Source organism: Eleutherodactylus coqui, chromosome 4 (assembly GCF_035609145.1).
Source record: "Eleutherodactylus coqui strain aEleCoq1 chromosome 4, aEleCoq1.hap1, whole genome shotgun sequence".
NCBI lineage: Eukaryota > Metazoa > Chordata > Amphibia > Anura > Eleutherodactylidae > Eleutherodactylus > Eleutherodactylus coqui.
Genome location: NC_089840.1, coordinates 218,651,891 through 218,679,014, shown reverse-complemented (window position 1 = coordinate 218,679,014; position 27,124 = coordinate 218,651,891). Strand labels below are relative to the sequence as shown.

The following is a 27,124-nucleotide window of genomic DNA, read 5'->3' as shown; positions in this document are numbered from 1 at the left end:
TTCACTTAACATATGTTTTAATGTACAAGCCTCAGAAATACATTCAGGGTGAAAATTTAGAGAAAAAGTAAGATTCTTAATTCTAGCTATGATGGATCATAATCCCACAATAAACTCGTCATACAAATAACTCATGCATTTCATGTAAACATATACTTCGGATTCCATTTAAAGGGGTTGTTAAAAAAAAAAAAAAAAAACTCATGCCTGCTTTCTTCAAAAACAACACCACTACAATTTCCCATGGGTTTTGTTGGGTGTTACAGCTCAGCCCCATAAACGTCAACGTAGCTGTGCTGCAATAGCAGATCACAAGCCATGGACAGGTGTGGTGGTGGGATTTTAAGAAAGCAGCCATGTTTCTCTAATCCTGTAAACCCCTCTAAAGATGTCCAGTCTAGGCCTTTTATAAGGGTATTCCCACAATCAGTCATTTTTGCACAAAGCGCAGTATTTTCATAAAAATGTATATACACACTGCCCTATGTCCTCAGTTTGTATATACATTCTTGGTTAAAAAAAAAAAAAAAATCAAATCCAGCCCATGGAGGAAGTTATCATTTTGCTGTAAACCCGGCATGCAGTTACATCTCAGGCAGATATGAAGAGAGTTGTGGTGTGATCAGATGAAGGGTCTTGTCACCGGAGGCCCCAATACTGGCTCCACCCTTGGCTTATAAAAGGCTCTTGGAGGTTCCTTGTGTGTAGTGACCTCTTCTTCGGCTTGTGTAGAGCTTGTTGACCATTAGACGCCTCTACGGCGCAGAGAAGAGATTTCACCCTGTTACCAGAGTCTGAGAAGCTAGATGGTTGTATTGATGAATTGCCCCCCACCTGGGCCATTGTGACCAGACTGTTAGGAGGTGTTGGGATCAATAGATGCGGGAGGACACACACACAGGGCGACCAGGCTCAGGACGGCCTCAACAGAGCACTAGTAGTGGATTGTCTGGTCATCGTACAAGCAGGGGCAGGTGGTGCCATCATTACAGCCCCCTGTGTATCTTGAAACCATTCCCAGGCAGTGGGCTGAAGGACATTTGGTCTCACGGAGCCCATTACATGTACTACCTTTGCCGACCACCGACCATTGACAGTGGTGTCGTGAACAACAAAACTGGACTGCTATTCAGTGGAACCAGGTTTTTTTCAACAAGGAATCTAGATTTAGTTTGGGCATTGACGATGGCCACGTTTGTGCCTGGAGACCTAGGGGTGAGCACTTCAATCCTGCCTTTCATGTGGAGCGGCACGCTGTTTGATGATTTTCTCAACAGAATAGACTGAGCCACTAATGTGATCTTGGGAATACCCCTTTAGGAACCAGCACACATGGCAATCATGGGGTCTCATCCGTACATGCTCATAATTCCATTGGTTGCTTGCCAAAAATCTTATTGGGTCTGTCATAGATGTACTAATCAGATCCACAAATGTCGGATGTGTAGTGATTACGGTCACCTTTGCGGATGCTGTTCGCACGCACAACACAACTAGAGACAAAAATTGCTTTTGGATTCTGAAGTTTGACCTGGCCATAATATTACTAAAGAAATACTTGTGAATCGGCATCCAGGTCAGTGGATATGAACACCATAAACAGGACATACAATATATTTGCTGCATAGTCTAATTTCTACAATATGTATATAGTTCTGGTGTAGATTAGCGGTCAACAAAATGTATATCCTCTCTCCTGAATACATAGAAGGAACTTTCCATTGATTATTGCACTTGTACATCAACAGGCTTTCTTACATTAGGTACCAATGATTGTTCCATCAAAGCAAAGACATTTCATTTCAAGGTGAGTAAATTAACTAAAAATTAAGGGCTTTTGTTCAAGGGCCACTCTGGCAATAACACATTTTCATTCCTGCTCCCGTCACCCGATTGCCTGACACACTATGGATGTTTCCAATGTATACTGCACTCACTTCTATACAGTGCAGCATCCTGTCCAATACTTATCAAAGACCATCTTGATGCTGAGATTTTTGTCCTGCTTTCTCTTTAACCATTCAGTGCCATCGATTCCACGATATATCACATGAGCAGCCAGAACCTGTGCCATCTCTGTCTGCAGGGCGGACACTGCCATCCCCTTCCGTATTCTATATCCATCCAATATAAAACTACAGACCATAAATATAGAAGGCTTAATTAGTGTTTCCCCGGAAATAAGCCCTAGACTGATTTTTCAGGATTTTCAGGGAGGCTTGAAACATAAGTCATACCTTGAAAATAAGCCCTATTTACATTACATTAAAAAATAGGAATACATTGCCCAGCAGGCTCGGTGAAAGTCCTTCCCACTGCTCTGCAGAGACCCGGCGGTTCTTCGAGGGCTGCTCAGTCAATCAATGCAGCGCTTGAAGAACCAAATCATAGCCATCGTTTTGTGGAGGCGGGATTTATGAATCATATAACCAGGAAGTGATCCTGTGTGGGCGGCCGAGGACTGCAGGGCCTGGACCGAGATGGCTGGGTAAGTAAAATAAGACATTGCCTGAGAATAAACCCTAGCACCTCTTTGGGGGCAAAATTTTATATAAGACATGTTCTTATTTTTGAGGAAACACGGTATCATCTCCATTATAACTGGTGACAGGAGTCTCTAATCATCATCAGCAAACATGACAGGAGTTTCTGTGCCCTCCTCTAAGGGGGAAGGGGAGGGACAAAGTGGAAAACTCCTGGAACACATGTAGAAGGCTTTTTTTACCCTTCAGATTTCAAAATAGGACAGAATAGGGTAGGGAGTATAGTAAAATGATATAATGGTTTTGCTAATTTGTTGTTTTATTAACTTTACTGTTCATTTGAAGACAATTTATTATAATGCATTAAGTTCAATCTGGAAAGTGTCTAGAACTTGGACCCGAACAAGTGAACAAACGTGGAAATAACCATTAAATGGCTGGATACGCTGAGTATTGCTTGGACTGAGTTACAGAAGGCTTCTATAAAACAGCTGGATACACCTTGCAAAGATGGAAAGATTTGCTGGTAGGCTTATGCCTTTTAAAAAGACCACCATGTGGCCTGTATGTGAACGGCACCAAGTATGTAATAACCTGCATATTATCTACGGAGCACTCCGCTGTATTCGGCAGTCCCTTTTCAGGAGTCCTACAAATCATTCACACGGACAATGTTACAAAGTAAACATAAGGACACACACCCTTTAAAACATTACAATCTATAATCAGCAGCTGACGTGACGCGAGAGAGAGATACCACCTCTCTCTACAAGGCTTACTTAATAGAGAATAGTAAGATTACTAAGGTCCAAGAGTGGAGGCTGAAGATCACCAAATTTGGTTACCAATAAGGTCCATGCTGTACCCCTGCCGTCCACCGGATGTCCCTTTCTAGCTATATCAGCTAGGATAATATGAGGTGACACAGGCTCAGTCCAAACTAACGTGCATTAAAACCCCCTGGTTTGTTGCACTTTTCGATTTCTTCATCTTGTCAATAGCCTTCATTAAATCTTGCTGACGAATTGGTCGGATCTCCTCACAGGGGCTGAAAGGAAAAAGAGGAAATTATGTCCAGGCTTAGTGAAAATGATACCATATGTAATCATTTCAGATGTGCCCGCCCTTAACGCTCAAGGATGTACAGTTACACCCTGGGCATGTGGGGTTGCAATGGAGGAGGTTTGGGAACTGATCCTGCTCCGTACAATGCGGGTGCCAGCTGTTTCTCAAAGCCGACTCCCGCCGGCAACGGTCACGATCAGCAATCACGCTGATCACAATCGTTAGCCCTTTAAGAGCCGCCATGAGTTCCGACAGCAGCATTTAAATGCCCCGATCGGAGTTCCGGGGTCCTGAACACACCTCCCTCCTCCCTGTGATGAGTTTGCGGTTTAGCGTTTGGTCGGTATGACAAATAAGGACTTTTCCTTCTGAAAGCCCCCCAAGACTTAGGGACAGCTCCTACTGAGAATACCCAAGACGCGCTAGTAACACCACTTGTATTACGTGTGGAATACAGCGTTGTCTCTGCGTTCCACATAACTGCCCAGCTATTGAGGGGTGTACCTATACAGACAACGTTCACATGTTAATCACATGGAGAGCGAAGCCGCTCAAACATGCCAGGTGACGTCACCACAAAGTGTCCGGCTCCATCAAAGAAACTTGACCCGCCTCCATGCTAAATTGCTGTAATATCTCTATAAAAAAAGGAAGCTTCCCTCTGCACTGAATCGGGGTTGAAAAATGGGTTATTAAGACTCTGAAACGCATTAACAGGTTATTTTTATAATATATATGTATATTTTGTTGTGTTACTTGTATGTCTATATTCTTTACACAGGTCTATATGAAATAAACAACTGGAAAATGCCCATATCGTCTGAAGCAATCTCCTACCCACATACCGGGATTGGGGTGACTTCATGGCATCCAAGTTCCCCTGTTAAGTCTTATTTCATACCACACTATTTAGCACATAGCAGCGCTGGATCTTTTTCTTCACTCTGATGACCCATTTTTTCACTTTGTGACCACTATATCGTTTATGACAGTGGTTGTCTAGCCCTGGGTACTTCCATTGACACTCTCCTAGCTATCAACACCTGACGGGATTACGTGCTTGTGGTATTTATTAGAAGCTAACCTGGACCATAGGTGTGGAGTCCTATTACCCGACAGGTCCCACACCATGCGAGGCCTTCTACAATTCACTTATACTGTTCACTACATTCTCTTTCCTTGAAATGCAGACACTACTACAATATACTTCTTATACAGACACTATAAATATTATAGTATCTTTGTTATACTATCTATATATAAGTACCTTTATAGTATAGTATAGTTAGTATTTATACTATAAAGATAAACTTACTATAAGATTCCCTGCACAGCCACTCCCGGGGCCTTCTCTGAACTTAATAACAGTCACGCGACCGGCTGCAGGTCCCATGACTGTCATTCACTGAAGATCTTTTAGTAAAAGGACTGTCTGCACAGTCATTTCAAGTTAGCAGGGCCGCTACTACTGCCCTACACTCGATCAGCTAGTGAAGTATAGGGTAGCTGTTCCGCTAGCATGACACCACTGTGCTGCTGACTGTGACATGACTATAGTCATGTCAGTCTGCGGGCCACAAGGAATCCTTTGCCGGGCTGCATGCAACTTGCAAGTTGTACATGCCTGCTGTAGACAACAAGTGGAGACACATCAAGCGCAGCAGCCCCCGAAACATTGCTACTGCTGCAGCTGGCGTGTCTCCACGCTTGCTCTACAGCCTCTGATTGACATCCCTGGCCTGCAAGCATTTGGACTTTTGACCACTTGCGTGAATATGCTGATTATATGCCTGCCATATGATGAAGTTTATATAAAGTCAGCAACAACAAAGTTCATGGTGTAGGTGTGTTTGAATATAGGCTCAATGTTCAATGCCTGGAACAGCATTTCTGCAGTGCCACCTATTGAAAGGCAGCTTCCTGCAAGTCAATGTTAGACTCTTTATAAAAGCCTTGTAACAATGACTGGGAATGTAAAGCCATCCAAGCTGGAATCCATACACAGACAGCTGTTTTGGGGTGTTTGCCCCTCATCAGTGTGCAGTAGGTTTCTGGCTTCTTTGCATATTATCCAGTGGAGCATGAATGGCCTTGTAAGTCTCCTCACTCACCTTTTGGTGCTTTCCCTAAGGAGAAAAGATAGCGTTCCTGACCCACGCCACAGGCCTCTCGCTAGCCAAGCTAGAACCCTACTACACATCGATGAGGGGCAAAAACCCTGAAACAACTGTCTGTGTATGGATTCTGGCTTGGCTTTCAATTCCCAGTCATTGTTACAAAGTTTGTATAAAGAGTCTAATATTGACTTGCAGGAAGCTGCCTTCCAATAGGTGGCGCTGCAGATGTATGTGTTCATCTCCCTTATATGCCTGGGACACATACATTACACAAGGAGGAAAGCAGGTTCAAGCGTCTATAAGTAACAAATCCTAACCTTTCTTCAGTGTTATTGAGCACACTTTCCCTGACGCACAGCAAAGCTGCATCTCTGCACATTTCCTTCAGATCACTTCCAGAGAATCCATCAGTACAGCTAGCAACCTGCACCAAGTCCACATGTATGTCCACCTATAGCAGGAGAGAGACAGAAAAAACATAAAAGTGTTATTACGGTAATACCCTTATAATCTAAAGATGCATTTAGGTGGGAATGATTATTGTTCAAACGAACAAAAGTAAATGATAGAAGTTCAATCTAAATGCAAGCCAATGACGAACAAGAATTGTTCACTTCTCGCTCGTCGTTTAGTTTCTGCGGGACTAAAAATTATCATTGGCTCTTCAGTTTAAACACTTCTCTTTCAGGGTTTCACAAAGCGAATGTGAACACTGAACAAGACAACGACGAATCTGCCTGTCTAAACAGGCTGCACGAGCGCAAATGAGCTGCTGATGACGTCACCAGCTTGTACAATTGTGTAAATTATTCTCATTTAGTGTAAAAGGAACATAAGTAGCAAAGACAAAGAATACCACCTATTATCTAGATATACATTCCAGTAATTTTACTGAACTGGCTTTGTTGCCCTATTATACATAACAGGACTGCAATTCTTGAGTTGCAAGAAAAAGTAAGCGGACCCTTTTGAATTAATTGGATTTACACAATCGTTACTAATTACATGTTGTCTAATTGTGTTTGTCTAGACCTATGACAAAGAATTTATCCTAGGGATAGCAGCAACAGTCCTGACATTTTTCCATGTGCAGATTTGTGTAACTGTGGATTGATGTACACTCAGATCCTTAGCAACGCTTTTGTGATTCAATTTATTTATATTGTAGGCTGGTATAACACAATTTACAAGACAAAACTCAACAGAGCCCAACGCAACAGAGCCCGTGTCATTAATAAATGAGTCGAGAGGGAGGAGAGGATGACTTCCACAATCTAGGTATGACCTGGCACACTGCTAAAATCAAATGCCAGAGTAAAACTTTTATCATTTTGGAAACTGAGCTAGGAAAGATGGATAACAAAGCCACCTCAAGGAAGATAGGAACAGGAAACCCACACAAAGATTCATATAGGAGCAGAACATCTTGTCAAAGGAGAGCAATAAGGCTTCAGAACCACCAAATGTGAAGCATTGTTCCCAGGGCCGTCCCACATCTCCAGCATATAGCCTGGAAATACGGTACATTTGTGATCATTTTGCAGGTGTCCTATACCAGCGTAATAACAGATTGGCGTTAAGTTCTTTAAGTTTACAGGAAATAGAAAGCTTAGAAATCAGGACGAACAATTTCTTTCGCATTTCTAGAAAAGTGTACCCGAGCTCCGATTCCAACGCACCACTAACCCTGCTATCACCAACTTTGTAAGAAACAGACTGTCAACCAGAGAGATCTGCTGGTGTCTCAGTTGAAAGACAAAGTTTTTTAAAGGAATTACACTGGGCCACAGCTCTGGAAAGAGGCCCCAGAGAATGGATTTAACTAGCAATTTGAAGATATTGGAACTATGCCCCAGTCATCAGACCAGAGTCACCCAGAACCACTCCCTAGGCGCCTTATCCCACCAGTTTTCACTAAGTCTCTAACCATTGGGACCGAAGAACCCAACCTAGTGAGAAGAGGGGTGTGCCATCTATTGTGGCTGGTAGATGAGGACTGCCCACTAACGGGGTAAGTGGGCCTGGAATTGCAGTCATCTAATTGCAAATCTGCCCCATATTTTCAATAAATGGTGCCAAAAAGGGGACAAAGCAGGGAGTACTCAGAGTCGGGAGTACTCAGAGAAGTAAGGGCAAATCCTGGTCCTGTTTAGCAATGCTTTTGCAGCCTTTTCCAGCTTCATGCATTTCTAACACGTCTTCTGAACGTTGTTTGAATAAAGACATGGCTCACAGTAACAGTAAGTAAGGCTGAAAAAAGACATATGTCCATCTAGTTCAGCCTATTACCCCTCAAATTTTATCCAGAGGAAGGCAAAAAAAATGGAGGCAGAAGCCAATTTTCCCCACTTAAGCGGAAAAAAAAAATCACTTTCCTAACTCCAATCTGGCAATCAGAAAGTAATAAATCTTCCTTGGGAAATACAAATTTACCAGTAACCAGGCTTTGTGAGATTTTACTTAATGGGAAAAGCACCCGTAAAACCCACATTTCCATTCTCATCTTTGCAATTGAAACACATTTTGCCAATCAGCTCTTGAAGAAGTTATTCACACAGTGATTCACTTACTTTTTCTCTCTGCACTGAGGATATTTCCTCAATGTTCTCAATTAAAGACCTGAATGGTACAACTGTGTGTGTTTTTAGTTTACTTAGATCACAAGCAGGCCCCTTTTTATTATTGATCAATGTAAAAATCCAGGAAATTTCGAAGGGTTCGCTTACTATTTTTGCAACTATATACATCCAAGAATATACACGGTAGTCCGATGTCGTGATTTTCTAATTTTACTTCAATTGTTTATTATTTAAAGGAGACTATCTGATTGGTAGATTAGGTTGGAGCTAAAAATTGTTATTGTATCCGAGTTATACTGAAACAGGGATGACAAGCTGAATAGGTCACTGAAGGAATGCTCCTGTATTTTCACATGATGTCTTTATAGGAATGACATTATTAAATACAGATTCTCACACTTCGGCTGAGTCACATATATTGCTCACAGAGTACAACTCCCTTACTACCAAGAATTGCATGGAGTATTGTGTATCATAGCACAACATGATCTATGTGGCTCATATGTATTGATTTACATCTTTCTCAGAAACAGCTAGTAAACTTGGCAGTGAGGAAAAGTAAAGTAGAATTACTCAAATTTATTAAAAAAAATATAAAAGGGGAAAGGCTCTTTAATGTAAGGAGTGTCAACTTAGGACAGTCCTTCCTGCCCTCTGTTGACTGGCTGATCATCTGGTAGGAGAATCACTGCTGGGATATAAAACATTACAGATTTTCCCTACACCATAAATATCAATATGGAATAACAATATTACCACCACAAATATCAGTATTAATCAACTCTTGAAAGAGTTACCATCTGCGGCAGAAGAATGAATGCGATAGGGGACTTCATTTATAAGGGTCGTTTCACCAATGCAGATATTGAGAATGCAGCCTGGGCATCAGAGAATGTGCATGCGCTCATCTCCATTCACTTCAGCTAAAGCACTCCGCCATCTCCGGTAGTCCTAATGAAGTGCATGGAGCAGAGGTGTGTGTCCTCCACTGCCTACGTTTTAGAAGGTGCCGGAGTGCATTCTTGCTATTGGCGTTGGTTAGTCAACCCCTTTAATGTTACTTACATTTTCATTCCTTAATATAAGGTTCAGGATTGCCTCTCGCTGTCTCATAGACTGGAAAGAAAGAATGATCACATGATAAATATATATTATCCTACATGAACATGGAATCATACAGAAATCTGAAAATTTACTTAAAGGAGTTGTACAAAAAAATTTAAGTTATTCCCTATCCATGGGACAAGGGACAACTTTATGATTGGTAGGAGTTTAACTGCTGTGACCCCCACTGATCCATTCACTACGACAGTGACGAATATTGGGAAGCGCGTGTGCTTGGCAACTTCCGGCGCTGTCAGTGAAATTAATGGAGCGGCATCACACATGTACAAACACTGCTTAACTCATGCAGTGACCACTGGGAACCCCATTCTCGGGAGCGGTGGATGTCCCAGTAGTCAGACCCCTGTTGAGCATAAAGTTAGCCATTATCCTGTGGATAGGGGATAACTTTATATTTTAGTACAACCCATTTAACTATAAAAACATCAATATAGTTCTAAAGGTATTTTTTATTAGGATATGTTCAGATCAGCATTGCAGGCATCCGAGCAGATCTGGCACTATAGTGAATGGGGTCTGTCGGGTGCCGTTCGTGTTCAGCATGTGCAGGATCTAGCATTTCTATTTATTTCGTACTTTGGCTTGCATGATGGAGCCGAACAATGGAAAACCTAGTGAAGGTGTGAATGAACAGATGCTCACTTATTTACAACACTATATGTAGTTGAGGTCCAGTTAACCAATCAAATCAATATGCGACCCAGTCACATTCCTATATGCAGTAAGCACACAGCATCAGCAAAGGTGAACGCCGGAGGCGGCTCTCAGCACATTCCTAATGACATTCATCTACCCTGCTGATTTAGGAGTTTACCTTCATGAGGTGAACATCTGCTTTCTAACTGATTTATTGCTTGGTCTAATTAATTGTAAGGTATGTATTAATGTACCGGCTGATTGATGTGAAACCTTGTCGGCATTCTCCTCATAATGGCAGTATCCAGGTCCTGAGGACGGTTTGTGGCTCCCATTACAATCACCTATGACAGAACAGAGGAAAAACTATTTCAGTTACCAGGAACATGCTATATGTCTTTGCTGTAACTTTACGGATTCCAGAATAATTGGTGTGATCACAAGTCGCGTTATTCGTCCAACAAAGTAAACACTGTAAGAAGAAAATAAGCGCAATGCCAGAATTGTATTTCTTGGGGGAGCCTCATCTCCTTTAAAAAATGAATAGAAAGTCATGAAAAAAGTCTTATGTACCTAAAACTGGCATCAATAAAAAGTACAGCTCGCCCCCACAGAAAACAAGTGTCTATGCAGCCCAATTGATGGAAAAATAAAGTTATGGGTCAATGTAAACCACACCCACCCAAAAAATGGTAACGTTTTCTTCATTACCCCCATCCCGCATGCATACGGCCCATGGGCGGCTTGATTTGAGGATCTTCCGTGCAAATCAAATCCGCCCATGGACATTGGGCTTTTATGTGCTGTATATATATGTTCTGTTCAAGAAGAGGAGGTAGGAACAATAAGAGCCTTGTATGCTTCATATATCGGACTGCACAGGAGAAGTAAAGAAATCTTATTCACGCTCCATTTCATTTGCGTTTACAGGAATAGAGATGAGCAGCATGGACGTCTACTAGCTGGTCAGTACTAAGTTTACAATCCTAGAACAACTAGTCTTGTTGATCTGATTAATACTAACTAGCCTATATTCACATAGTATTTTAAATTCAGTGCTGGTTTCATTCTCCATTACATTTTTTGGATTAAAAAAATAAATATTCTTAAAAAAAAAAAAAAAAACCTTTAAAAAAGGAAAAACTAACAATGAATGTGAGCATGTATTCTAATTGTGTCTTGGGGTTAATTACAGAGGAATTAAATACCTGGCAGCTATAGTCAGTATCAAGTCCGTCCCAGAGACTCATGAATTGAGCCTTCATCATTGCAGTTGCCTCATGATCAGTACTTGAACGGCTCCGGAGGAAAGAATCTTTATCCCAAAAGAGAAGTAAACAGATCAGATTGATATCGAAATTCACTATTTACAGTAGTAAACATTAAAAGAGGTTTTGTGGTTTTCTGTAAATTAAGCCAAGTTATCATAAAAGAAAAGTTATGACACTTTATAATATACTTTGTGTTTCAAGATCTCTGGTGTGATTTAGAGGCTGGAATCTAATCAACCATAGACATCTAATCAACCTGACAAGATCAAACTGATGCGGCTCGTTACCCATTTGGACATAATCATGTTGAGTTCTCAGTCTCAACATCCCCTAGAGATTCACTTTAACCCCTTCCCGCTCCAGGGCGTAAGTTTACGTCCTGGCAGCGAGGTGCTTCTCGCAACATGGCGTAAACGTACGTCCTGGGGATAGCGCAAGATCACTTATGATCTCGCGCTATCCTGCAGCGGGAGCCGGCCTTCCACTGCAACAGCAGGGGTGCATCGGAGATGCGCCCCCCCGCTATTAAAGGAGATGTCTCGAGGAAGCAGTTAATTTTTTTTTTTGCCCAGTCCCCCCCATTAAACATACATTACTAAGCCCCCCTGTAAATGACATTTCTAGCTGGTTCGTACTTACCGTTCCAGCAACTTATAAAAGTTTCCTCAAGATGGCCGCCGGCTCTTTCCCCGTCGCTCGCTGCAGCCCGACGTGCGCGCTCCCGAGACGCCGCCAGCTGTGTCTCCATGGCAACCGGACGCCCCGCAGCCGCCGACCAGACGCCCCGCAGCCGCCGACCAGACGCCCCGCAGCCGCCGACCAGACGCCCCGCAGCCGCCGACCAGACGCCCACCGCCAGGCAGCAGGTAACCGGCGCTAGCCCCCGGCTCCCCAGCGCTAGACCCTCAGCCCAGGTGAAGGCCCCGGAGCCCAGCGCTAGGTTCCGGAGCCCAGCGCTAGTTCCCCCGGCCTAGCGGCAGCCCCCCCCGGCCTAGCGACAGCCCCCCCATTGCAGCGACAGCCCCCCTGGCCTAGCGACAGCCCCCCCATCGCAGCGGCAGCCCCCCCCCGGCCTAGCGACAGCCCCCCCATGGCAGCGACAGCCCCCCCGGCCTAGCGCTAGTTCCCCCATCACAGCGGCAGCCCCCCCCCCCGGCGCAGCGACAGCCCCCCCGGCGCAGCGACAGCCCCCCCCCGGCGCAGCGACAGCCCCCCCCGGCGCAGCGACAGCCCCCCCCGGCGCTGGGCAGCCCCCCCCGGCGCAGCGACAGCCCCCCCGGCGCAGCCCGGCGCAGCGGCAGCCCCCCCCGACCCATAACTTACCTGGGAGGCTTCTCGGGGCTGCTGGGCTGGGCTGGGCTTCTCCGCTGGGCAGCTCCAGTTTCTGCACCTTCCTCTAACAGAGGATGGTGCAGAATGGCCGCTCCAGCGCGCTCCCGAGCAGTGACAGCTCGTCTGCGCATGCGCAGAAGAGCTGTAGCGGGGAGCACACTGAAGCGGCTCGTGCTGAATGGAGAAGACCGGACTGCGCAAGCGCGTCTAAAAAAGCAAGCTGCCGGCGAATTTAGACGGAACCATGGAGACGAGGACGCTAGCAACGGAGCAGGTAAGTGGAATAACTTCTGTATGGCTCATATTTAATGCACAATGTACATTACAAAGTGCATTAATATGGCCATACGGAAGTGTATAACCCCACTTGGTTTCGCGAGACCACCCCTTTAACCTCTTCCCTGCTGCGATCTATGTAGATCGTGGCAGGGAAGGGGTTCACAGAGGGAGCTCCCTCTGTGAAGTTGCCAGGCTCTCATGATATATTTGCAGAGAGCCCGGCCTGTTGATACGTCCTGTATTGCAATAGCCTGTGATTGCTGTATAAGCGAGTTGGCATGGCAGCGCCCTGCCATGCCTTATCACAGCGATCATCAGTGCTGTAAGTGCCCCAGAGGGACACAAATAGTGTAAAAAAAGATAATAAAAATGAAGAAAAAAGAAAAAAGGTAAAAAAGTAATTTTTAGCATTTTGCCTTCCTAAAAACGCAATAAAAATGATCAAAAAAGCCTTATGTACCCCAAAATGGTACCAATAAAAACTACAGCTCGTCTCGCAAAAAATAAGCCCTCACAGAGCTCCGTGCATAAAAAATTTAAAAAGTTACAGGACTTTGAATGCAGCAATTTAGAAAAGAAAGATTTCCAAAAAAAGGATTTTTATTGCAGAAAAGTGGGGAAAAAAAGTAAGAATTTTGGTATTGTTGTAACCGTACCGACCCACAGAAAAAATGGATTGTGTCATTTATGCTGCATGATTGACGCTGTAAAAAAAAAAAAAAAAAAATCTATGGCAGAATTGATGCGTTTTCTCTCCCTGTTATAAAAAAAAAAGGTTTACAGTACAGCCAATGTACCCAAAAATGAGACCAATAAAAACTACAGTTCGCCACCTAAAAAACAAGCCCTTATACGGCTGCGTCGACGGAAAAGTAAAAAAGTTATGGCTTTTGAAAAATGGAAAAGAAAATCAGCCAAAAATCGTTGCGTCCTTAAAGGGGTTGTCCTGCGAAAGCAAGTGGGGTTCAGCACTTCTGTATGGCCATATTAATGCACTTTGTAATGTACATCGTTCATTAAATATTGGCCATACAGAAGTTATATACTTACCCCCTCCGGTGCTGGCGTCCCCGTTTCCATGGCGCTGACCAAACGTCTCCTCTGGTCGCAGGAACAGTCGCGCTTGCGCACAGACGATTCCTCTTCTGGATGGTCCGGGCTCACGAGCTGCGTCCTGGCTCCTCCCTCTTCTCCGCGTCATCGGGTAGCTCTGCCTCCGTCACGTGGTGCCGATCAGCCAATGGGGTGGCTGTAATCGGCAGTGGAACGCAGACTGCAGAAGAACATCCACGGTGCACCGTGGGAGAAGACACGCGGTGCACCGTGGGAGAAGACCAGCGGCGCCATCTTGGACAGAAGACTTTTTAAAGATGCTGAACGGGGATTCAGGTAAGAGAATTTTTTTTTTGATCTAACACATGGCAGCGGTATTCCTTTGGAGTACCTGGGGGACTGGGCAAAAAATTTTTTTTGCTGTTTAGGCGCGGGACAACCCCTTTAAGCCCAAAATAGGCCCTGTCCTTAAGGGGTTAAGGATCCGTTCACACATTGCTGATTTGCTGCAGAGTTTCTTACGGAATTGAGTGCAGATCTGCAGCAGTTTTCAGGCTTATAAATTGAAAAGGTGAAATCAGCAGCAGATCCACACCAAAATCTGTGATGTGTGAACGCACCTGAAGAACAGAAGCTTCCGCATACAGGAGAACTCTCCAAAAATAGGTTAAAAGGAAATAAATCTGGTCATAGATATATTAGCTCAAAGATATGTGATCACCAGACAACTGAGATGTTAGCTCACAATATTTACCTATATTCCAATACAAAGATACCGCTTCCCAGCAGAAAGGTAAACCCGGCCTCTGGCAGTGATATTTGGGTTGATTTTACCCTTTGCAGTGATGTTTGCCCCTAACACTCTCATTAAATAGATTTATGGCAAAGGACAATGCCTGTTGCTTTACTAGGACTTATGGACCCAGACCACGCATCACACAGGCGGTCATCAACTCCTCCAAGTCCATCTTTAGCTTTTATGTAAACAAAAGGGTATTCCGATCTCTGACATTTATGGCATATCCACAGGACACACCATAAATGTTTATTATTCGATGAGAAGGGAATCCCAATTCCTCCTAGTCAGAGAAAGAATCGAGAGGCGGCAGTGAATGTCTGCGTTTTCTCCCATTCTGTTCTATGGGAGTTGTGCTAGCAGGCCAGCATCCTGTCCAGCCACCTCTCCATTCATTCTCTGTTTGGTGGAGGGGTCTACATCCCCAGGTGGGATAGTGGGTGGCGGACCCGCACCTATCAGACGTTTATAGCACATGCACAGGATTGCGAGAAGTGTCGGAGAGGAGAATAAAGGCCCATTTACCCGGGACGAATGTTGAGCAAACGATGTCCAACACTCGTCCCTGCGCATAATCGCTCCCGTGCTGTTGCACAAGAGCAAGTATCACTGGCTCGCAGCAGGAGGAGATTTCACTCCTCACTTTCCCCTGCCTCTCTCCATTCACTCAATAGCGGCCGTTCAGAATGGATGATGAGCTGAACGATGAGCGTTCAGTGTGAACAGTTCAGTGTGAATGCATGCACAAGTTATAAATTCATTTGTCATTCAGTTTCTTCATGCATAAAAACTGAACAACAGATCGTTCTGTGCAAACAGGAAGTCATTCATTGATGAACGACTATTTAGTGTGAATGAAGACAGGCAGACCGGAACGATCCTCAGCCCCCTCCGCCACCAGTAATGATCGTTCCTGTGTACAAGCACAAGAACGATGACCGGCGGGACGAGCTGTCAGGAACCTACACCCCACAGATCTTCCCATGTAAAAGCACCCTTACTAGAGACAGACTTCACTTGACATCAAGCAGGGACAGAAAATTAAAAGGGAAGAAACCTAATGGCCAGCACTTTACAAAAACATTATTCTAGGCAAATAAAGATATTTGTCCTTTTGCTAGTTATCACACTGGCTATCATATTAACCCAAGTTTTCTCAAAGTACATGGACCATTTAAGTTTAATGCAGACAAGGGGGTTGAATGGCTGTTAAATACTTGCAAATTGAGGTGATGTCAGTGCGAAAAAACAGGAATCAGCTACGAAAAACCCCAAGCTGGCTGAACCAATATTCTCAAAGGAAAATATGCACAAAGTATTCTGCATCCTCCATAGACATGAGATGCCTAAGGCTGCTTAGGTGCCTGACACAAAGGGTGTTATGACAAATGCTTGCATTAACAGAATGAGAACATTTATTAAAACTAGTGCAAACAAAAAGTAGATTTTCCAAAAGGACGTCTGTCTGGTTAATACGGCAACGGCTCCAGTTCTCCCTTGTACTAGTTTTTATAAGAATCTCTATTGGATAGTAAACAACCTTTACGGTCTTCTTGATTCCCTATAGGCACTTGTCTTACCAATTTCATCAATGAAAATGATGGCCGGTTGTAGTTTTACAGCCAGGGAGAACACAGCGGCAGCGAGCTTCTGAGACTCTCCGTACCACTTGTCCGTCAGCGTAGATGGCTGCAGGTTGATGAAGCGGCACCCTGCTTCTTTAGCTGTCGCTTTTGCAATCAAAGTCTTGCCACATCCTGGAGGACCGTATAGCAGCACACCTATAGAATTGAACAATACAATATTTTGAAAGGCTCATGTGCAATACAATGCTGCCGAAAAGTATGGACACGCACTACTACAATCAGTCCGCACTGAAGGTATTCTGCATACAACCATACGTCTGATAAGTAGGAATGCAGAAGCGGCTATTGCCCACGATCACTATACCTCACATGAGCAGTTTCTTTGCTGGGTATTTAAGTACAGAACTGTATTTACCAGGGTTACTTGTGTTGTAAATAAGCGGCTGGTCCTGCCAGCATTTGTTTTGCTCCGCAGGATATCTCTCTTCTGTTCTTCCTTTGGCACAGAATGAGATGGATTTGTTCTGAGCCTTACTTCTGGATAAAGGATTCCAAGAAGCGAACGTCTGAGCACTGAGCAGCTCCTTCTTAAGAAGAGTCTTTATCTTTAATTCAAGAGAATTAAATCGTTTCATATGGAAGATAATTTTTTGCCTAGAAGAGCTCATTTTTGTTCAAAGTCTCCCCCTATCCACAGTCAGTAGGGACTTGTGCAATCTGAAGTAATACTAACGCCACAAAGCTTTCTAAAGACGAAAGAGACTTTTTCATACTAAATAAGCGCACGTCTTACTTACCGTTTTAAGTGATTAAAGCTTAAAAAGTGGGTGTTTGGCGAGTTGCTTTTTTTGCATATACTGGCGTAGCTATAAAATAACCATCAGACCTACAGTCACCTTTGTAAGGTCCACAAGTGCAGCAATCACTTCCATCAAACATTTCTTGTAGCAGCAAATAAGATTTGCAAAGAGTTGAGCAGGTATTGTGGATTATTGCTCCTTGCAAATTTGTTTCAATTAGCCTCCGATCCCAGCCATTGTAGCAGGAGCTCATTTCTTGTTAGACAGTCAATCTCCCACTAACCTTACCAAGCTAAGCTTCTGATGCAGCCTCATAAATAATTGCATGCATCAGATTTAGACCACTTTCACACCACCGAGAAAATCGTGCAAGATATGTGCATTGTGAGACGCACAAATAAGAACCCCATTCTTTTGGGCAAGTCCCATCTCTGGGCGTTCCCTTGGAACGTCTCACCTATTGCTTTCAATGGAAAAAACAATTGCACGCCGCGCATGCGAATGCAATGCCAAGTTTCCCATTGAAAACCATGGGAAACACTTGCTAATCCTCTGGAGTGGCTGAAAGCCGCATCGGAGGATCGCTACTTCCCTGAAGTGTTGGGACATCACATGTCCCAGAGCAAGATATCGGGCCGAGTGTTCCTGCCCAATATCGCACTCGCCTGTGTGAAACTAGCCTTAATCCTGTTAGCGCCTGCCATAAAAAAATGTGTATTGGTGGTCACTAATTTTGGGGTGAAGTTGGAGAATTTTCTTAATGATTAAACTTTGTCTTAAGCCCCTTTTACATACTAAGATAATCGGAACGACTGAACGAACTGCTGACATTTTTGCATAAAATAAGATGCAGTTAATGGCTTTAATCCCCTGCATTTTCCTCCACAAGCTTTTTGCTCGACTGGGCAAGCATTTAGGCGATTATTATTGCATAAACACTTCGCCCAGTTGAGCAAACATCTGACTGGCACATTCCATTGCTCCCCTCCTGGCAGAGTAAACTCTCTACTAATTGAATATGCAAAGCAAAACCAAGCCATTGCTTAAGTCCCATTTATACTTAAAGATGATCGCTCAAAAATCACTCAAAGGACAGTGAGTGACAATTTGGAGCAATCTTCTTTGCATAAACTCTTAGGCTGCCTGTCCATGGGCGATTTTTCACTGCATTTTAGACTACTATGGAAAGCGCAGCCCCGCTGTCCACGAGTGGAGAATCATAGCGATTTTTCGCTCACGAGATTTAAATCGCAGCATGCTGCGATTAGCCGTGATTCTCCATGATGAGCCTGTCAGATAGGCTCAGCACGGAGAGCTGTCAGCTCTCACCAGCTCCCCGGCGGCGATCTGTGGACAGGAGGCCTTAAGTAGCTAATTAGTTAAATGCAGGCGGAGTGGGATACCACTGACAGCTCCGGGACCAACAGCTGCTTTGTATATGCAAACAGCTGCTTTGTTCTTGGAGCGGTCAGCAGTATCTTACTGAGAAGACTGAGCGGGATACCAGCTGAAAGAAGGTCATCAGCGGTATCCTGCTGAGAACTCAGCATTCAGCGCTGATAAGAGTAATCAGCGACGAATGAAAAGTGCACAATGACAACGCGTTTAGACGCAACATTTATCGCTCAAAATGGGCCTTTAGCCACTGGAAAGACGGAACAAACTACATTCAAACTGAACGAATTTCTAGTGGCCAAATGATGGATTTTATGCCACACTAAAAACCTTGGCTAACGATAATTGAACAAATAGTGCACGACTGCCCGCGTTTACATGCAGTAATTATCGCTCATTTTCGGCCGTTTGCACGAATTTTGAGCGATAATCGTTGCGTGTAAAAGCGGCCTTTACTTTTCAGTCCCACTGGGGGGCTTAAAGTCGCAATCATTTATTTGGCATAGTACTTTAGAATACTCAGGATTACCCCCTGTCAGTGGCTGAATAGATCTAAGTGGGTGTTCCCATCAAGTGACTTAAACGTACAGCACGAGAATGGTGCCAGCACAAGAGATGTGCCCCCACCATCCACAGTGGTTATCAGCTATATAATACTGCGACAGCCAAGATCAGAGATAACTTTGATCCCAGCAATTTAACGCCATGGTCAATAGTAACCATCTAAGTAGTTTGTCAGCCCATCCCGTCGTGCAAAAAATGCATTTATACACAACTTAAATTTATAAAAAAATGCTCAAAATTGGTATCATGGCATTGATAACATTGTGCACTACAAAACTAGAACACGGCAATGAAGACATAATGTTGCATTCTTTTGTGGGAAGTAGTTAGTGTCTGAACGTAGAGAAAAGAAAAATCATATAGTTCAAAAACAACATTGTGCAATTCAAGACTGATACCTTTAGGGGGCTGGAGAAGTCTGGAGTTCTCAAATAGATGTTTCTTCCTTATTGGGAGAATAACAGTGTCTTTCAGGTCTGTTATCACATCATCCAGGCCAGCGATGTCACTCCACGTCACCTGATGGGGACACATTTAGTATAGGCGAGTGGAGGCTTTAAAGTGATTTGCTAGTCCAAAGCTATGGAGGATAGGTCATCAATAACAGATTAGTGGAGGTCCATTGTCCGGCACCACAGTCCACAGGCTGGTTGTGAAAGAGATGTGGGCCGAATGGAAGACTCAAAATGCTGTCCATAGTGTAGTCGCCTTTTATGTTACTGCACCTCTTTCTGATTAAAGTAAATGGGAAAGAGGTGCAGCACCATACCGGGCCGCTACACTACGGACAAGACTTGGACCTTCTCATAGATATGAGATTAAAATAAATATGTGTGCTTAGGGACTAAAGTACTGCAGGACATCTTAAAATGCTTCTCTATTAAAACTTAGAGCCGTTTTCCAGCAGTACAAAGTTGCTAACAGCAGCTTACCCCAACAGCAGCTTAGTGACCATATTTGGGACATAAATAACCAGCCAACATCACAAAACACTGTATGAAGTTTAGAGCAATTGCATTGCTGAAGGGCTCTCTGGGATTCTGCACGGATGGCCCATCCTTGTGGGGTCATTAGTCCCATCACTACAGTAGCGACACAATTTCATGCCACTATCTGGTATTGCATCTTAGCTGTGTTCACCTAAATAACCAGGCACATCCATATGTGTATTAACCCTTTCCAATCCAATTTTGGATTCAGGGTATCCTAAAGGCTCTCTCTTTTTGCTGTTATACAACAGTGCCATCTGCTGGTTGTGTGTGTGTGCCGGAGAAGCTCCGACAGCGGAGTGGCTGGCAACAGACGGTAAGAATACCCCGTCGGACGTCTTCTGACACTGGAGCTGTACAAGCTTCAATCAGAATGTAGGAAGATGTCAGACAGTGGGTTGGAAGGGGTTAACATTGCTGTGTCAGGTCTTGATGTGAAGGTAGTGAGGCGCTCTAGTGAGTGCTGTTGCCTCTCAATGTGCTCATTGTTAGGTGTCCCTGGGGTAGAACCTCCGCCAACCAACACTGATGACATATCCTAAGGACAGGCCATCAATAAAAAAAACCCTAAAGAGCCTCTTTAAAGTAGTTTTAATATCTGCAAGAGTTCTATAAAATCTTGCGAGATTCAGCACAAGTATTATATAAATTTAGTAAAAACACCGACTTCCAACAACGCTCATTAACCCTTACATTACCATGTTTAATGACTGAAAGGGAGTTACACTAAAACAAAACTGCGTAAGATATACCCAAAAGAACACTGGCCTAGACCTTACCTGCATACTTAGTGGATCGACAAGATGGGCTGCGATGCTCATTTCATATTCTGTCAGCTTTACGTTTTTAACGCCAATCTGCCTCATCAACTTCTCAGCCTGAACAGAATAGTAATGAAAGAAATAATAGGAATTCCAACAAAATCTTCCAGCAAGTAATATGCATCCTCTCATTTGAAAGCGCTGCGGAATAAGTTGGCGCTATACAAATAAAGATTATTATTATTATTACGCAGTAGACTGGAAATACACTTTTTGGATTACCAAAATTGCCATGCTGCTGATTGCTTTCTTCCTTTGAGTAATTTCTACATCTTAAATATTAAACCCCTTTGAGCTCCAGGGTGTATAGTTATATCCTGGGTGTGAGGAGTTTGCATGGAGGGGGATTAGCAGCCATTCTTGCTCCATTATATGACGGGTGGGTGTCAGCTCTCAAAGACAGCTGGCACCCACAACAGAAGCAATCAGCGCTTGCGCTGATTTGGGCTGTTAACCCTCTAAATGCCGCTGTAAATTCTGACAGTGGCATTTAAAAGCCCCAAATCGGTGTTTGGGCCTTATGAATGATTGTACAGGCGGTGACATCATGAGGTGCTATTTGGTTGCAACAGTAGTCCAGGGAAAGGCTAGTGGCTTACCATTGCCTGTGATCGCTCTTGTAAGCGATAAGGCATTGCAGTACAGAAGTCCTGCAATGCATTATCATAGCAATCGTAGCTGTTATGGTTCAAGTACCCTACAGGGATATAAAAAATAAAAGACAGTGTAATAATAAAAAACACCAAAAAAAAACAAACAACTTTTGTGCACTTTCCCCTATTTGGATGAGAAAAATGAAATCCCCCTCCCCCCCCCAAAAAACCCCTAACATATTCGATATCATTGTATCCGTAGCAACCTGTACAATAAATTGAACACCTTATTAATTCTGCACGGCTAAAACTATATCCTAAAAAAATGGAGACAAAATGCTTATTTTGTTCGTTTTGCCTGCAAAAAACACAATAAAAAAAGTGATCAAAAAAGCCTAATGTACCAATAGCAATTACAGCTCGTCACGCAAAAACAAGCCCCCTCAGAACTCCATTAATTTCTTAAAAAATTATAATTTTGATATTATCGTAATCATACCGACCAGCAGAAAAAAATGTACCATTTCATTTATGCTTCATGATTAATGCTTAAAAAATGAAAACAACTGGAGGATTGGTGTTCTCTCTCCCTGCTCTAAAAAAAATAATAATAACATTTTTACAATATATAATATGTACCCAAAAAAATGGTACCAATAAAAACTAGTTTGCCAGGTAAAAAACAAGCCCTTATGAGTCCACAATAATGGAAAAAATAAAAAAAGTTATAGCTTTCCCAAGAAATCGTTGCGTCCTTTGGGCCAAAATAGGCGGCGTCACTAAGGGGTTAATAGTCTTGTTTAGAAAGACCGACCACTGTCTGACTCCTTACCTGCTTCTGAGCTTCTATTTTCTGCTTCCTGGTTGGATCGATTGCATCTACCATCCATTTAATGGTAAAATAGGTGACAGCACCAAATATTGTCAACCTGAATATAAGACCCACCACTTCATTTCTGCTCAGAGGGCGAGAAAAGGCTTCTGCGTGGACCATTTTCTGAAACGGAAGAAAAAAAGAAAATTAAATATTGATAAGGTAACAATAAGCGGTGAATGGACTAGAAAAACCTTAAAAGATGCCATGTCATGGAGGATTGCATTGATTAAAGCTAGGTGTACAGGGCGACTCAGGCCGTCCAACATGGCGATCACATTGCAGCAATGCATTTAATAAGTGAAAATGTTGAAAAATATCCCAGGATTGTTGGATTTTTGGTCTCACGGGACTTCGCCAGCATTGACCACAATGTAAGTCGCGCAAAACTACGACATGCTTGCGAACTGTTTGTAATTTGTTTTGGTAAATCTAAAATAGCCAGCAAGCAACCGCATGTCGTACACATTTTTGGTTGTAAATAGAGATGAGCGAACGTGCTCGGCCACGCCCCTTTTTCGCCCGAATACCGCGATTTTCGAGTACTTCCGTACTCGGGCGAAAAAATTCGGGGGTCGCTGTGGCGGCGCGGGGGGTTGCAGCGGGGAGTGGGGGGGAGAGGGAGAGAGAGAGGGCTCCCCCCTGTTCCCTGCTGCTACCCCCCGCGCCGCCACGCCTCTCCCCGGCCCCCGGCGCACCCGAGTACTTTTCACCCGAGTAGTGAAGTACTCGAAAATCGCGGTGCTCGATTGTGAAATCGCCCTTACCGAGTACGTTCGCTCATCTCTAGTTGTAAACTTGACTGAAGCCATAGCCTCATGGGCAGTTTTTCCTGATACACATGTAGCTGTCAATCTGCACACTGTGAGAGGCGGACACCAATATTCTGCACCAGTGTTTTCCAAACTTTTCAGCCTTAGGGCGCCCACCCACTGGCGTTTGCGATTTCCGTGCGTGAAAAACGCAGCGTTTTTGGCGCGTTTTCCGCGGCGGTTTTTGCGGCGTTTTCGCGGCTTTTTCGCGACATTTCCATTGCCATTCATGGGTGCATTACGAGAAAAATAAGGACACATATGCAACTGACAGTTCCTATGTTAAAAAACGCAACGGACCGAAAAAAAACCGCCAGTGGACAGGAACACATTCAAAACTAATTGCTCTTGAGAAAAAACGCAAAACGCAAAGGAAAAAAAAACGCCAGTGGGTGGGCGCCCTTAGTCTAACCCAGGTAAACATTTTTACTGCAGGGCACCCCTAAGAAAGAAGGACTGATCAGGGGGAGTGGCTTATCAGGACGTATGAATTCAGCTCCAATATTCTGCGCACCTGCCCGGTGAAGGAGGCACCGAGAGCGCCAAGACTTTGGTGGTGAAAGGGAGCGTGGCATCTTCTGAAATCAACTGTGGGAGTCAGCTGATTTCGAGTCAAAATATTTTGTCTCTTTTGCAAAAATGCTGCAGAAAATCTGCAGCATTTCTGCTACATGTGCACATACCCTAAGGCCTCGTGTCCACGGAGAAAATCAGGCCCGCGCAGATTTCTGTTGCAGATGCACCATAATTGTCTTTTTTTTTTCATGTGGGAGATCAATTGAGATATGAGCTCTATGCGCTCCCGCTCGTGTGAGCCGCACTAAAATGGAGCATGTCGCGCTTTTTTTCACGTACGTGAAATCAGCAAATCACTTAAAATACCATTTGCGGCTATTTGTATAGCCGCAGGTGGTCAATGATATCCTACGGCTAATTTTATATGCGGATCACATGTGTGAGTGATCCGCTGCGGATTTGATAATAGAATTTCGCCTTACCTGCAGATGTAAAGGAGCCCTAAGGCTGCTTTCACATGAGCGTATGTGCCTTTACGCACGCCTCAGTACTGCATTTTGGCGTAACGAAGTATGCTTTTTTGCGTGTGTATTGGCATATTTTCCTGCACCTTTTTCACCCGCAGGGCATCTTCATTGGCGCGAGGCAAACAACATGCATTTCTTGAAATGTTCTTTTTCCAGTGAAATTGTGCAGCATGTTCTATTTCCTTGAGCATTTGCGTAGGTAAACCCAACATATGGAACTAATTACACCAACTGGCCATTCCAATGACTGGGGCGGTGGTTGCGGGTTTTTTCTCTCACTTGTGCAAACGTGCACAAATTGTGTGTGCAATAAGTACAGTAAAAACCACAGAGGCATGTGCAAAACGACAGCGCCCGATGCATAAATGTGCATACGCCGATGTGACTCGGCCTTGGTGTCTGTTCCCCATACAGTACAGCATTCGAAGAAAAGAAAAAACACAAAAAAAAGTTACGTTCAATTTCGAAAAATTCCTGCAAGTCAGTCTTTTTCCCCGTCAAAAAAACTAAAACCAGACGGAATTGAAGCAAACTGTAACTAAATCATTTCCATTGGAATCAATAGGGATTTTACTGGAACCGTTTGCTTCCCCATTCTTCTGCTCCTAGGACGGAGCAACAAGACAACAAACGGAAAGCCAGTGTGAACCCAGCAAGTGCACATTCCATAACTGCTCTGTCCAGAGGTCCCGTACGCTGTGCGTTTACAATCCCGGAAGCTGAACCCCTGGGCAGAACTTATTAACAAGTTTCCATTAGGCCGGTCTCACATGGACGGGTCGGAATCCGTATGCGGGAGGCTGCAGCGGAGTCCGCCTCTGACCGTGTCCAGCAACCACGCGTATCTGTTGTTTCTTTACTGCAGACGCTTGTTGTCGGTCATGCGCAGTAAAGATTTTAAAAATATATATTCCCCCCCCCCCCCCCCCCATAACAGGCTGCGGGTCGGATGGCTTCTATTGACTTCAATGAAAGCCTTTTGTGCGGAGTCCGCACAAAAATAGAACATGCTGCGATTTTATTTCCGCTCGTGGAAATTGCTACCTGCTCATCTGAGTGCATATGCAAATGTTCTATTTTTTTTTTTTAAATGTGTACGGAATACTGCGAATCGTCCGTGCGGGTGACGGTTGCCAATTCTGCAATTCAAATCCGTTCATGTGAAACCAGACGTAAGCTATGCTGGAAAGAGAAGCGAGGTAGACCGCGCTTTTTTTCTCTAGCACAGAATGGTACAAATAAACAGAAACCTGCCCAAACGCCGACCTACTGGTCTCCGTTCTAGCGGTTTTCTATAACATCCAAGATCCTGACCAGGTGATTGGTTTTCAGGATTTTAAGGGCTCCATCACACGGGCATATGCGCAAATGCACACACTTTAGCGCAACGTATTTGTGCTATGAACAAGGTAGATTTGCACACGGCTTGTGCCTTGTGAGGTCATTTTTGCGCACGGGCCACTACCATGCCTCAATTTAAAAGGCTATTTAGCCTAATGAGGTCCAGACGTGTTCTTTTTTTTCATGGAATTGCGCATTTGCTCCCTCCCATAGACGTCTATGGGGGCCTTCATGCGCAAAAGCGCTCAAAGACACAGCAAAGAGGAAAAAAAAAAAAAAAAGGAATTGTGAGTGAATGCAATTTAATCAACGCCTAAACCCGCACCCTGATGGAACCAATAATGAGATCTTCCTCGTCTGTATGCAAATTCCACTTTCAGATCTGTGGCGGTCGTCAACGCAAATCCATGGCATATATGGGAGGCAGCGGATCCGCGCTGAGGTGCACCGCGGCTTTAACCCATGACGTACCCACCTCAATTCCATCCAACTTTGTTGACGACTGCAATGCAGCTACTATTCAACAAAGTAAAACCGGACTCACACAAGCGCGGTGTACGGGCCAGCGTTTTACCGCCACATACGGCAACGAGTCTTGACAGCGCATCTGACGCACGCTGTACCACGCAGGATCCCTTTTCTTTTTACTTGACCGCTCTGTTGCTTAATGACATTGCGTATAATCGCAGTACACACACAACGCAATTGCGTATATACAGTGTTTATTACGTGTCCATAGAGAACAATGGCGCTCTATTGCGCATGATACGCGGTAGAATAGAGCATGCTGCTTTTTTTTTTTTACACACAAATTATACGCAATGAATATACACAAGTGTGAATGGATTCACGAAAACCAATGTACTTTCATTGAGTCCATTCGCCGCGCGTAATACGCTATTAAATTCCGCTCGTGTGCGCCTGTCCTAGTGGTAGTAGACGGAGATGTGCAGCGTCCATCATCTCCCCCAATGAGGGCTGCCACTGCTCATATAACACATGCTATGGCTGTATGCCACAGGGCAGCAGCTGCTGGAGGGCATAGGACAACGTGCCCGGCATGTGAGGTTGCACCGTGACCTTCCTGCAGCACATTGCCCTCTGTGCCAGGGGGTTCCCGCTCCTCAGGGTGGCACACAGCACGTTTCCCCCTGCAGGTAATAACGGAAGACATGACCGGAGAACAAGCCTGCCGGCTGAGGCGGCACATTACTGACACTCTCTACTCACCGGCTTGATGACACCGCCGATCCAGGAAGTGAAAACCAAATGCAGCGGTTTCACATTGAAAGTTGCACCCAGAATAGCGTCCGGCGGAAACGTAGCACCTGGACTTCAGTTCCGCCTCACAAACCACCGGGCTAAGACCATAAGTGATGGGAACCAATCACATTGCTCCTTCCTTTTTTTAGCCTGCCACAGGAAAATCAAAGCTGTATTCTGATTGGTAGTTACATGTGCACAACAGTATTGCCAGACTTTACTCATTTTCCTCTCAGTATAGAAAATCAGACTTTAAAAAAATTACCTTATTTAAATGTTTCAATTTTTTTAAAGTCAACTAAATGCA

The 27,124-nt window shown here is 44.2% G+C and overlaps 1 protein-coding gene across 1 annotated transcript; it reads right to left on the bottom strand.

The window, feature by feature from the left end:
• On the bottom strand, positions 1 to 26,846 carry ATAD1 (ATPase family AAA domain containing 1). The gene is made up of 10 exons (XM_066600766.1): positions 26,785 to 26,846; positions 22,317 to 22,481; positions 20,850 to 20,948; positions 19,480 to 19,600; positions 16,317 to 16,517; positions 11,214 to 11,320; positions 10,260 to 10,349; positions 9,310 to 9,360; positions 5,983 to 6,116; positions 1 to 3,531 (listed from the first exon to the last, which is right to left on the bottom strand). The coding sequence occupies exons 2-10, from the start codon at positions 22,476 to 22,478 to the stop codon at positions 3,414 to 3,416; spliced, it is 1,083 nt and encodes a 360-aa protein (XP_066456863.1). The 5' UTR covers positions 22,479 to 22,481; positions 26,785 to 26,846; the 3' UTR covers positions 1 to 3,413.
• Between the last annotated feature and the right edge of the window lie 278 nt (positions 26,847 to 27,124).